This window comes from Lissotriton vulgaris, chromosome 4_1 (assembly GCF_964263255.1).
Source record: "Lissotriton vulgaris chromosome 4_1, aLisVul1.2, whole genome shotgun sequence".
NCBI lineage: Eukaryota > Metazoa > Chordata > Amphibia > Caudata > Salamandridae > Lissotriton > Lissotriton vulgaris.
Window position 1 is genome coordinate 1983779261 of NC_141691.1, and position 13807 is coordinate 1983793067.

The 13807-nt window shown below is 41.8% G+C and overlaps 1 protein-coding gene across 1 annotated transcript in view; it reads right to left on the reverse strand.

Annotated features, from left to right (window-relative positions):
* Window positions 1-2245: 2245 nt before the first annotated feature.
* Window positions 2246-13807, reverse strand: part of LOC147724784 (lymphocyte antigen 6E-like) — a 56691-nt gene continuing 45129 nt past the window's right edge. The window contains exons 3-4 of the mRNA XM_086967069.1: window positions 8249-8469; window positions 2246-2421 (exon numbers count right to left, since the gene is read on the reverse strand). Coding sequence (XP_086823195.1) covers window positions 8258-8469 — 212 coding nt within the window. The 3' untranslated portion in view covers window positions 2246-2421; window positions 8249-8257. The remainder of the gene's footprint in view (window positions 2422-8248; window positions 8470-13807) is intronic.

The following is a 13807-nucleotide window of genomic DNA, read 5'->3' on the forward strand; positions in this document are numbered from 1 at the left end:
CTTGAGTCCTTGAAAACTGAAATGATCACAATAAGTCTCGCAGCGACGGATCGCTTTCGCGATCCGGTTCGCAGGTGCGAGACCTAAAAAATGTCCTACTACTAAATAACAAGTCATAATATACTCAACCTATCAATCCACCACTATCTCTCCTTAGTGGCAGCAGGAGTACAAAGGAAGGATTAGACTTGAGTCTCTAGTCTCTCTAGCATTACGCAGTTCTGTAAAGTACTACACTCATACATAATGAGGCCAAATGACCACAAAGTTGCAAACAAGTAAGCATAGTAGCAACGCCACTGAGCAGGCGAGCACCTGCAATCACAAAAGCTATTTAAAACATTAATTTACCTGCAATGTAATCGAATCGGCAGCATTCTTGCTCTTTGGGAAAAACAAATATTAGCAATATAACACAGAGCAGAAGAAAACAAAGCAGTTATTAAATAGCTACTCACCAAGGCTAGGGATCTCAACGCCTAGCAGGTCGAGCAGGTCCTGCTCCCGGTGAAGGAGGTCTGACCACCGGTGCGTCTCCTGCTTGTAGGTGCGCCAGACCCCGAACTTTCTAAACAGGGCCCAGCACACCTTATCCCAGAGCTTGCAACGCTCCCGGAGGCCGTACCCTGCACCGGGCTTGCCACCTGCTGCGACGGTCTTCAGGAGGTGGCGCTGCACATTAAAGATAAGTGCGGCCACCTCCACCGCGCTGAAGATCTCCCTGGCCAAGACTTCCTCCCCCCTTAAGCGCCCACAAGGGAGCCGGGTACGGGGTGTGGGACCCTTCCCCTTCATATTCTTCCCGGCTCCCTTTGCCATGGTCCTGGACAGGAAAATAAAATAAAATAGGAAAGAAAGAAAAGGGAAAAAGTAAATAAAAGGAAAGAGTTATAAAAATAAGTTTTAAAGTATTCAAAAGTAGAAAAAACACAAAATGTAGATGTAGGAAAATAAAGAGATAGATAATGAGTAAAAAAAATTAAAACAAAGTTCAAAGAAACAAAGGATTGCAAAGATTAAGGGAGGATAGAAAAAGAATGCCCAGAACCATAGCAATGAATGAAAAACAAGATGGCCGCGCCCATTGGGACCGCGTGGGTAAGTTTGCGTGATATTTCCCCAGTGAGCACGCAAAAACGGACGCAAACACATAATTGCGGCCCGCACGTAGGAAATGCACAACGCGAGCATGCAACTGGCGCCCGGAAACGGAAATACGCAACCCGAGCACTTAAAACAAGATGGCCACGCCCATGTACGACCGCATGGGTAACTTCGCGGTCGCTGCACTGAAAAAAAGCCTGCAAACACGCAAAGTGCCCCACGAACACGCAAAAATAAAACAATCCGCAAATTCGCACAAATTCGCGGAATTTGCGGATCGCAAATTCTCTTTCGAGCGAATTCGCGTACCGCGAATTTGCAAATTTCGCCCATACTTAATTTTAGGGAAGTGACAACTGATTTGCGTGAAGAGAGCATCCCATAGTAATGGGTCTTCCCGCTTCGCTTGGCATTCACAATAGCAGACACACAGCTTCAGACAAGACCATAGACAAGAAGTAAGATCTTCTGAAACTGAATTCTTCTTCTGACGGATATGAGATCTCAAATGTAACAACAGATAAGAAAATTAGGAATGATTGGAGGCGTGTCATGTTAAAGTGATCATGTGAAATGACTATGAAGGAGACAAGAGAGCAGGAGCTAAGACCAGAACAATACTCTATGTACAAAGGCTATTTTACTTAATGTTTTGGATTTTGCAAAACTCAATTAAAAGAACTTTAAAAAAGCAAGAGTCTCCTGCCTGAAGTGGGATTGTCGTCTGGGTTGGCAGCTCAGGTAAGTGTTGCAGTCACTCAAGAGATCTATGTTTTCCCCCGTGGTAACAGGAGTAATTCCTGGCGGATCTGCTCAAAAGTTCAACTTCCTGAGATGGATAAAATGAGTACCATTGAGTTTGGTAACAATAAGAAACTGTTTTCTGTCAATGGTGCCCAGACACCAACTTGGGGACGAACCTTGCGATAAAAATACAAGTGATGTATGCGCTGATGCCCAATTACATTTGCACAGTACTACAGAAATATTCATGGATACATCGCATGTTGCCATTGGGTCCAGATGAGCAGTGTTCCACGTTTATGCAAAACAGGAAAGATCTTGTTGCCACCTGGTGCCACTTCACCTCTAAAATTTCTCTCTCATAAAAAAAAGAAAGCGTCCAAGCATTTTTGGGTGAGACAAGCAAAGTATTTATTCCCACGAAAATATCAGAAACATACGATTTTGTTTTATCTTCACTACAGTGGCATAACATCTCCAAATTTGATGAGAAATATGAGCTCCCTGTAAACTTCTGCTTACATCGCAGCTGCTGTCCTCCAAGAAACACAGGCTCCTGGCAATTCTTCCAATCTATAAAAATAACGAAAAAAATATATTTTTTTCAAAACCATAACTTTCTCTTCCCTTTCAAAATATTGTTTTCAGCATTCTGATAAAGGAGCATCCCTCAGCTTCACCCAGTGGGCAGACTGAGTTCAACCATAATAAACATAGAGGAAGGGGGATCGTGGAAAGTGCTGCACCACTCTCTCAACCCAAACGTCACCTCTTCGAAAAACCTTACAGATAAACATTCATGAGTAATGCATCCCCACTCTTCGTTCCCCAGAAGGCATATGTTCTGTCACTCAAATATATAACTTGCTCAGAAAGCCCTTGACACAACTTCTTAAACCGGGCTTAGACCTTGAAGGTTTGGAGTCTGACCGTTCGACTAGTCAGTGATTGATAATTGATGTGCTTCATCTATTGAACACTGACAAAATGTACTTAGGCACCATTCTTAAGTTTCAAAATATGGCCACAAGGTGACATGTGTGACACTCTGTGAACAAACTCACATAACCGAGCTTTGCTAACATGCTGAATCTTGAATTCAAGCAAGTCAATATTTACCAGGGAAAGTCAAATCCAACTAGGAAACACGAATAGACAGTCCCAGTCTACATCATTATGCCTTGTTTATGTAGAAACTGTCGGTGAAGCTTGAGCAGGACCCTGGAATCCGTTCACAATTCACCTGACGCCGCTCCTGCCTTCCACGCCACACCGCTGTGTCCTTAGGAGCAAACAGGAGACTTCGGAGGGACCTACGTTGGATTTTAACTTCTGTATCACCTGGCACCAGCCTTTGTTGATTGGTCTGGGTGCCTTCTTCAGGGACCCTCAGCTTTTGGATTCTGACCAGCACATCGCCCTCATTTTAAGCCATAAGTAAATTAATCTGCTATTGTTGTCCTTAGAAATAAGCATCTTCTACAAGTGCATTGCCCTCATTAACCCCAAAACCAGGAGTAATAAGAGTGGCAACCTAGCGCCTAGTCTAACTTATTGGGAGGATGTGTTTTCCACCCTATCACTCATAGTATATGTTCCACTTGAACCGTCCCCTCTCAGGGCCCTATTGGGCTATGTTAAACCGATACCAGTAGGGGTCGGGCGCTGTACTGCCCTCGCATTACTATTGGCGAAACAACAGGTGTCCCTACACTGGTGTACCACCACCATCCTGACGGTAGACACTTGGATCTGGGATTTGATATACTGCGACACTACAAGTGAAATCTATGCCTCGCTGCAACCGCCCACCTCCAGACCCAAGAATATACGGCAACCCCTGAAAGATTATCGCTTGCATATCAACACTATCACTGGTGACACCGACATGGACTGACTCACATACAGCTCTGGGGATTGACGTATGAACAGCTACATACACAGGAGGATAGGAGACCCCATCGCTCTGTTTTATGTTGTTCCTTTCTTCATTCACCCTCTATTTCTCCCTTTCTGCTGCTTTACATCCTTATTATGACGGCACTGTGAAAATATCTACATGCAACATGTATTGGCAGGTACGATGACTTAGATTTTATTTTTCTCATTTATATAATGGAATGCCGTTGTATGTTTCTTTCTCTATTTCTGGAGTCTGTTATATTTCAAGCCTCTGATTATTGGCAAAACTCCATAAATAAAGTTATTAAAAAAAGAGTGCCAACCTAATCACCAAAAACGTGCATCCTTCATGTAACCTTACACCTAAAATAGTATCATTTTAAACACATCTCAGTTAGTGAATTTCAGCCTACATTTCAGGCATCTGGTCTACATAGCAAACTTATACAAGGCGAGGTCACTACTGTAGTTGCAGAATGGGTGGCAAAGTAGGGTCCCTTGCTTTGCCTCTAGTCCTCAGACTCCATCTCTGGTCAACAAACTCCAGGTGGGACTCTCGCTCTTGCATAATATCACTTACTAATTATCTTACGGGCTTAATTTTTTCACTTCAGGAATGCATCATTTTATGCAAAAAATGAACACCCATCTTGTTTCACTTTGAAAAAACAACGTGCATTTGGGTAAACAAAGGAGATCAATGACCCGGCCATTTCCTTCCAGTTGTGCCTGCTTTGAAATGCTGTGTGTTGTTGTTGTTCATGCTTGTTCTTTTGAGCAGTAGATTCAAATGTCAAAAGGGCACATTCCACCATTAAAAAGGGGATTGTTTGCAGAAAGGATGTGGTTGGGATAGTGTCTTGGCTCAATCAATCCGTGTATCAATCAGTCAGTATTAGATGCTGAACGCGATTGGGCGGCTGGTTCTTTAGGAACTAATCTGGCAATGCTTTCATCAGAATGCAAACGTTGTGTTCAATTAAAAACATTGTAACAATGTCTTAATTTTTTCCATTGCTGTATTTTGTTGTTGGACAAGAGTCATTTCCCCTTGTTAAATGTTTCGAGAAAGTGAAGTTGCTGTGCTGCGTTGTGTTCATTTTCAAAGATTTGGCACCGTTCTTCTCTCTCGTATCCCGGCCGCTCTGGTGGCTGCATACCACCAACGTAGGCACCCTTGCGTTATATCGCAAGGGGGCCTTTATTAAGGTCGGGATAGTTTTGGGAAGGAAGAGGTACCTCCCTGCACAGAAACTAATCCTTTGAGACTTGGAGCCAGATGTACAACGTTTTTTTGATGTCGCAAACCTTCAGATTCACAGAATCGGACCGTTTGGGGCAGCAAAAATGCATTTTTCAATGTGCAAAAACCAAATTGTGATTTGGGGCCATATGTATCATAGTTCCGTTTTGCGATTCCTAAATAGCGATTTTTAAGGAATCGCTATTTAGGAATCGCAAAACGGTATGTATGAAGAAATTCACTTTTTTGTAGCGATTCCTTAATCTTCCTTAATTGCGAATTCGCATTTTGCGAATTCGCAATTAAAGAATAATTTCCAATGCATTCCTATGGGCCAGGAGGCTCATAGGAATGATTTCCAAATAATTCTCAAATTGCGAATTCGCAATTTGCTAATCGCAATTTGAGAATTATTGCAAGGGTGCAGGGGTGTCTCAAGGACACCCTGCTGCACCCCTGTAAATTACATGTGTGTGCATATGGCGCACATACATGCCCAATGGGCATGTATGTGCATCATATGCCACCCTCACAAATGCACAATTGTGCATATTTACAAGAAATCGCAAATTACCACCAACTTGTAGTTGGTGGTAATTTGCGATTTCTAAACCTGAAATCGCAAATCTAAAAAGCTTCATACATAGCATTTAAGGAATCGCAAAATTGCGATTCCTTAAATGCTATAGCAAAATAAGGAATCGCAAATATTTGCGATTCCTTAAGATGCGATTGTTTGATACATATCATTTTATGCAAAACAGCCTTTTGCGATTCGCAAAGGCCGAAATTCGGCGAATTTCGGCCTTTGCGAATCAAAAAAAGGCTTGATACATATGGCCCTTGGTAACTTGTAACTGAATCGCAATTCGGGTTTGTGAATCAGTATTTGGAAGGGGAGTGTTTAGAATTGGAAGTGGTGTGTTTAGAGTGTCCCTTCCAAATACTGAGTCACAGCAGCTTGTATTCATTTTTTGTAATCAAATTATGATAGCAAAATATTATATTTTTGATCAACTACTAAAAGGTATTGGTAACCATTCACAAATGGGATGGTGTCCCAACTGGATCCCTTCCCCTTTGAGAATGCTAAAAAAGAAAGTAAACGTTTCATTTTTTATTTAATGCATCCTGTTTTCCTTAGGGCAAATTGGCTGCAAAAGAAAATGGCTTTGTTTGAAAGAAATGACAGACATGAAGGTCATTCCTAATGATTCGCAAACTGCGACCTATTCATGAGAAAAGTCGATTTGTGGCCCACTAGGAATCGTAAATTAAAATATAAAACTTTCATACAATTAGACTAGCGTTTACCAAAGAGCAAGTTGGGGGAAAATGCTATTTGGAAATCGCTATCCTGAAGGTACCCTCTTTTCTTCTGCGCTTCAGTAGGGGGCACACAGGCAAAAAGGAAGTAATGTGTAGACATAAAGATATTTCTCTTTGTTACGCCACCATTTGATGCAAACCCACGCTTACAAATATTTGCAAATATGGGTTTGTATCAAAATACATTGGTGGATGCCCAGGAACGCTCAAGACCCCCAAAATATCATCTATCTGACGTAGTTGGAGCAAGGCAATGCTGTGCACTGTGTTGCTTTTTTTTTACAAGTCCATTCAAATTCAGTTTTGCATGGCCTAGTAAATCACAAATAGATTTTGCGTCAGGGTTGCATCAAAAAAGTGATGCAACTCAGACGCAAAATCGTAGTCAATTTGGGAGTTCAATTTAATTTATTGTGGTGTGGTGTATTGCGACGTTTAGTAGCTCCCTATCTCTTCTCTCTGTGTTGTTCACTTTTGTGACTCTCTTTTATTCCACTAACATTTCTGCCATACACTGTTTGGGTGACACTTTTTTACAATATTCTATTAGACCTACACAACTGAAAACCCAATTGATAATTGCAATACTTTTCCAATGTTGATATTTTGCTTTGGATATTTATAATGGGATATTTTTGCTATGTTGCTGAAGATTATTTCACTGAGGTGCTGAAAACACCTGTGGGGCAACTGAAATCTAAATAACCTGTGACATAATGGCAGGGTCTTACATTTGTCACCTAAATCAGTGCGTCTCAGTCCTTGTGCCTGCTGATCCCAGCAGGCTAATGTTTGTCAAATTGTGCAGAGGCCACAGCTGAAATGGGCCTTGCCTCCAGGCAGTACCCCCGGCCCCTATACCATAACTTTCAATTGCACTAGAGGTTCGACGACTGTTGTGCTTCTGCCCTCTAGCGTAACCAAACTTGAGAGGGGCCCTCTGCAAACTACATGTATCCGACCCCCACCCCCCCCCCCCGGACTCAGTCAGGACCTGTCACACCATCAGACCATGAAACTATGCTGAGGGGGTCTCCTGGAGCCCAAGGCCCCCACTCCCTGCACCGTGGGGGCTTTGGGGGCCTTTGTTATGCCACTGCCCCTGCTGTGGTGTCAAAGTGCTTATACAGCAATTTTAGCAGACTGCACTGAGGAGGCCCCTATCAAGTGGGGCGGCCGGTCTGGTAGTATTCCCCAGGTACCACGCATTTTCAGGGTCCCTCCTCGTGCTGTAGCATTTATTCATTGATTTTAAAGCAAAGCGGTCTTATTTATTAATGAGGAGGCAGCTAACATCACTAAAATACCTGGATGGCCCGGAGCGGAATGTTCGTAGGACGCCACTTCACTTTACTGGTCCAGTGTAACTCGTCACCAAAAATGTGTAATAATAACGTCTGGTAGCCCACATGTAGTTCCAGTTGATTTTTTTCTGTCTCAATTATTATATGTTATGTTCATGTAAAGCAGCCCCACAAGGAGCAGCCTGCCTGCTGTTCAGCCCATCTTCAACTGTGTCACCTCACCAAACCCAGGCACCCAAACATTCCATTCAACATCAACACACCAACATTCTATGCAGCACATTCACACTGGATGAGCAGCTAGGGAGAAAGTAAGAGGGTAAATACATAAACAGGATACTACACCCAGGTCCCTCAAAACTTCCAGACTCGCCTGAACCTGAGAAAGTCTGCGAGGGAGGACAGGAAAGGGAGGTTGTTAGGTGACAAGGACACTGAAAGGCTTACATTAACTCATGAGAGGACTTCAAGACATTTAGCTAGCTAATTTGTTTTTTTTAAATACTTTTGTGGGGTTTTTTAAATACTTTTTTTTAACACTTATGGAAGTAAACTACTGTGCTGTGAATATTACAAATGATACTATATCTTTTAAGCTTCAGAGTGTTTCACTATACCTCACCTTTCAGAGTCAATATGCGAACAGGAGACCGATGAAAACCGCTGTGGGTGCAAGGACCGCGAAGCCAGCTTTGCTGGCCATGGTGCTGGCCGCTCCGTTGAACGTTGCGTTGACATTGCAAAGAGGTGTGGTGCAGCAGGTGGTGGTGACTCCTTGGCCAAGTACAGATACATTACTTGCAGTGCATGTCTTAGCGCAATTCTTAGAAATATAGGTTCCCACTGTAAAACAAGAGAAAAGGTGGTGAAATGGTGCAGCAGTGAGATGAGAAGATTCATGTGTTGTACCCTTTCCTACCACATTGAGTGAGTACAGTCAGGCTAGTAGGGTGGTGTTTTAGGCTACTTTCAATCAGTCACAGTCAGATGCATATGTAGTAACAGTGTCAGCGCTGACCACCAAGGGCCCACCGGCTTCAGTACATTCTACCCATGCATTCATTGTGTATTGCAGTGTGCATCATACTCACAGGAACAACATCCTGTGTAGAAATAGGGTTTTACAGTCATAATGGGACAATAGAGTGGAAGTTTTCCCAGGCTCCCTCATAAAGTAATTATTAGATAAGTGTGCCTTAGACACAAATAATTCATAATTGTTTACATTATACTCGGGTCATATCTGCTCTGAACAGTGAGACCACTGCATGTGCTAGCTGTGCCCTCAGTGATGTCTTTCATCTTGTTTGTAATTCTATATTGTCTTTGTAATTCATCCTCTGGTCACCACAAGATCAATTGTTAATGTATTTACTCACCCAGACATTAATCCATTTAGTGTTTTGTTCAATTATCCATTATAGTGATTTCATGATATAAAGTGCACTGTCTTTCAAAGAACTATAAGGTTGTTTTATTTCGTAATAGGTACCATTGCCCATAGGGGGTGCCCCCAGGAGAAACACCCCTCACCGGTGCTAGGCCGCACAGCTTTTAGACTCGAGTACCCTTGGCCGTCACTTTCTCAAGAAAAATCATACAAAATATGAAATGAAGCCCACAGACATTCCAGGGTCGCCAGTACCCTTGAATGAGACTGGACAAGGCAGCAGCTCCCTGACCATGCTGAAATTGGTAATGGCACATCTTTCATGTTATTCAATCACCCTTTTAGTACAATGAGGGCTCCTGGGGGTGGCACTCGCAGAGTGTATACCCCGGGCAGCTTCAGGCACATAGTATGGCCCTAGGACAGTTATGCAATATTGATTGGCTCACGTTTATCAGCGTGAGCCACAGATGTCAAAATTCTATGTGGATGAAAGTGGCCTAACCCCAAGTCTGGCAGCTAGGACTACAGCATGCAGCTACTATGACATGAAAATAATAAACAATCAGCGCACATTTTTAACTGATTTTCATCATTACATTTAATATGTTAATTCAATTCACATATTTCTCTCTATGATGTTCTGTACATAAATCAACATTTCATCATGTTATACATCAATTCAACCAGTGGTTACATTTCCTGAGCACCCAATGCATTTCGGGACTCAAAAAGTCCCTACGTCAGGGGTTCCTGTGTCAAAAAGAAACAGAACAAGGAAACAATTTTACATGATGCCTTTTAGAGCCTATTTACAATTCACAAATATCAGCTTCATTAATATAAATAGTAATCAGTTTCCAATCATAATTTACATTTATCATCTATTACTTGCACACATTATAAATCATATCAAGACATTCATTCTATTTCAGACTATTTGATATAGATTTCTGTGTCTATTCTCTCACCGTGTGAAATCCTTGTAAATCAATCCTGTGATACTTCTAAAACAAGCCTCAAAAAGACTCTCAGAAGAATCTAAAAATGTCAAAAATACCAAGTTTGCGGAAGAACGCCAAAATTCTTAAATGCATTAAAAAAAAGAGAAGAAAGACAACTGTACTAGATACACCATCACAATTCGCTTACCTGAATTGTGATGAAAACCAATATAACTTCCTGTTGAAAAATAATGAATGATTGATCAATGCTTCATTTATGAAGATTGTCTGATAGATATAGAACTATGAGTCCAAGATCTCACCTGGTCTAAGCGTATTGGTCACGATGTATACAAAATGAGTTTCAGGTAAGCGAATTGTGATGGTGTATCTAGTACAGTTGTCTTTCTTCTCTTTTTTTAATGCATTTAAGAATTTTGGCGTTCTTCCGCAAACTTGGTATTTTTGACATTTTTAGATTCTTCTGAGAGTCTTTTTGAGGCTTGTTTTAGAAGTATCACAGGATTGATTAACAAGGATTTCTCACGGTGAGAGAATTGGCACAGAAATCTATATCAAATTGTCTGAAATAGACTGAATGTCTTGAAATCATTTATAATGTGTGCAAGTAATAGATGATAAATGTAAATTATGATTGGAAACTGATTGCGATTTATATTAATGAAGCTGATATTTGTGAATTGTAAATAGGCTCTAAAAGGCATCATGTAAAATTGTTTCCTTGTTCTGTTTCTTCTGTTTGTCTGACAAAGGGACTTTTTGATTCCTGAAATGCATTGGATGCTCAGGAAATGTAACCACTGGTTGAATTGATGTATAACATGATGAAATGTTGATTTATGTACAGAACATCATAGAGAGAAATATGTGAATTGAATTAACATATTAAATGTAATGATGAAAATCTGTTAAAAATGTGCGCTGATTGTTTAATATTTTCATGTCATAGTAGCTGCATGCTGTAGTCCTAGCTGCCAGACTTGGGGTTAGGCCACTTTCATTCATATACACAATGCTTAGCAGGCATTAATACAGCATAGCACACAAAGCGTTCAATTGGATCAACTTGATTAACTGAGTGCAACTTCCACCTACATACATTAAAATTCTATGTGGGGCACTTTGACTGACCACGGTGAAGTAGGGTAACAAATTTTGCGCTCTTTCACTTGTGTAAAATTTGCTAATTATAAGTCTTTTTTTATATGAAACTGCTGCTTCTGTCAGGGAAGCGCTGCGGGTATTGTGTGAGGCCGGGAGGGAGGATTAATTGTGCCCGGAGTACTTTCTGAGGTGTGGCATGGAGCAGTGAAGGCGACAGGCTGCGGGTGGAGTTTCAGCAGCTGTCTCCGCTTGTTTATCTAGTGAGGGCTCACCAGCGCCATCTATTAGTGGCAGCCACTCGCTGACGGACGCCTCACCTTCTGTCAGTCAGCAGGGCCTAGATGTATCAAGCCTTTTGCGATTCCTTAAGGCCGAAATTCTGCGAATTTCGGCCTTAAGGAATCGCAAACGGACATTTAGCATCTTTTGGGATGTATCACACATTAGCAAAATAAGGAATCGCAAAAAATTGCGATTCCTTATTTTGCTTATGCATTTAAGGAATCGCAATTTTGCGATTCCTTAAATGGCATGTATGAAACTTTTTTAAATTGCGAATTCGGGTTAAGGAATCGCAAATTAACACCAATTTGAGGTTCGTGTTAATTTGCGAAATCCTTTTAAAAAACAAAATATGACTATTTTGAAGGTGGCATGTGACACACATACATGCCCATAGGGCATGTATGTGTGCTATATGCACACACATGTAAGTTTCAGGGGTGCAGCAGGGTGTCCATGAGACACCCCTGCACCCTTGAAATAATTCTCAAATTGCGATTAGCAAATTGCGAATTCGCAATTTGAGAATTACTGCACAATCATTCCTATGGGCCTCCTGGCCCATAGAAATGAATGGGAAAATTATTCCTTAATTGCGATTAGCAATTTGCTAATCGCAATTAAGGAATTTTAAGGAATCGCTAAAAAATTGCGAAATTCTACATACATACCATTTTGCACTTCTCAAATAGCGATTCCTTAACAATCGCTATTTGAGAAGTGCAAAATGGTTTCTTGATACATCTGCCCCTAGCTCTCTTGGTCGCCATCTGCTCCTGTCTTCTCCAGTACACTGAAAAATGTAGGGGGCAGGCCTCGCACACATGCAGTGCTTTACTCTTCCTTTGCCAGAAAAAGACATTACAAGAAACGAGTCATCTTGAAGAGAAATGACTCGGTGGCTGATATAAATAAGGAAAATATACCACCTAGTGGCCAAATAGAGAAAATGCCCAGCATTACTTCTAACTCACAGGTTGTGAAGGGAAACAAAGATATGTTTATTTAAGTGGAAAAGTCTGTTTAAAAATATTGAAGTGTCAGACGAATGGTTAAATGACAGAGGGTTGTCCCCTATTATGGCCAGGGAGAAAGGTGATATTATTTTGTCACCAAACCATACCTCAAAGAAAATAGATGTTTCACCTACTTTACCACAGAAATCTGGTCAGGAGTTGTATAACTTTAATGTAAATACAGATGCAGATAAAGACGACATCCTTTTGTTCAACATTAACAAAAAGAACGTTGTTAGTCAGGTTGTCAGTTGTCTGGGATCCGAACAAGATGGACTATGAGTGTGGCTACCGAAATAAATAAATAATGAACACAGATTATTACATTTAAAAGAGAATAGGTCTCTCCCAGCTGCAAGTTCAAGCGTCTTGCAGCCCAACGTGGGCGGGATACTTCCAGGCCAAAGAAAGGGCAGAACAGATATTCCAGTCAGGTTTCTAGCGTCATGTAATGTGAGAAATAGGGAGTAGGGGAATTTTTCAGCGAAATTCCCCACACCGTTGGATGAAAAAAGAGCTTCATATTACAGAAAAGTTATTAACTGGAAGGGATATGATGGGGGTATAGGGGATGGGGAACAGCCTAGCAGTAGCAGAAGGGTGGTAGTGTAGGGAATAAGGGTTGGTAGGATCTCAGCAGCTAGTTGATGGAATGAGTCTTTGGAAGACGGGAAAATATTGGAAAATGGAGACATATCGGAAGGTTGTCCACAAATTGCTGGGAAAAGGGGGGGTTATACTAAAGACGTCTCGAGAATTAATTTTTCGCAGAACCAAGTGAACGAGGGCCCCCAGTGTGGACTCAGTTTGAGGCATCAGAACAAGGGGACGAATAACATACTGTTGAACGAAGACCATACACATATAAAATCAGGTGAGGTACATACACATGTTGTGCACAAGCGTTTGCAGGTGGATAAAAGCGTGGGCACTGATGGTAAACTTAATGATGTGGTAATACCGAATAAGGACAGTCAGGGAATCGAAGAGGTTGGAACAGCAGATGACAAGGTAAAAATTCTGGTAAGTTCACATACCATGCATAAAGCAGAGTCTGAAGAAAGGAACACATTACATTTTAAACGCTTACCTTATATGGGATTTTCTATGCCATTAGGTGCACATTTAAGCAAGACTACAAAAGATAAGATATGGAAAGGGGATTTTTATTGATGTATTTAAGCTACTCCATAGGGAAATACAAGCAAAAGAAGGCTCAGGAGGGCGTGGCCAAGATGGCGGAGTGAGCGGACGCGTCTCCTCGGGGCTCCTCCGACCCAACCAGGCCCGGGCCATAAACTGTAGCATTTCTCCCCCCCCCCCCCCGCTGAAGCAAAGCAGGGGACAGGAACCAACACCGAGACACTGGGGTCCCGAAAAAAGTTGAGCGGTGATCGGCCGAGCAGCGGCGGTGTCCAGACGCC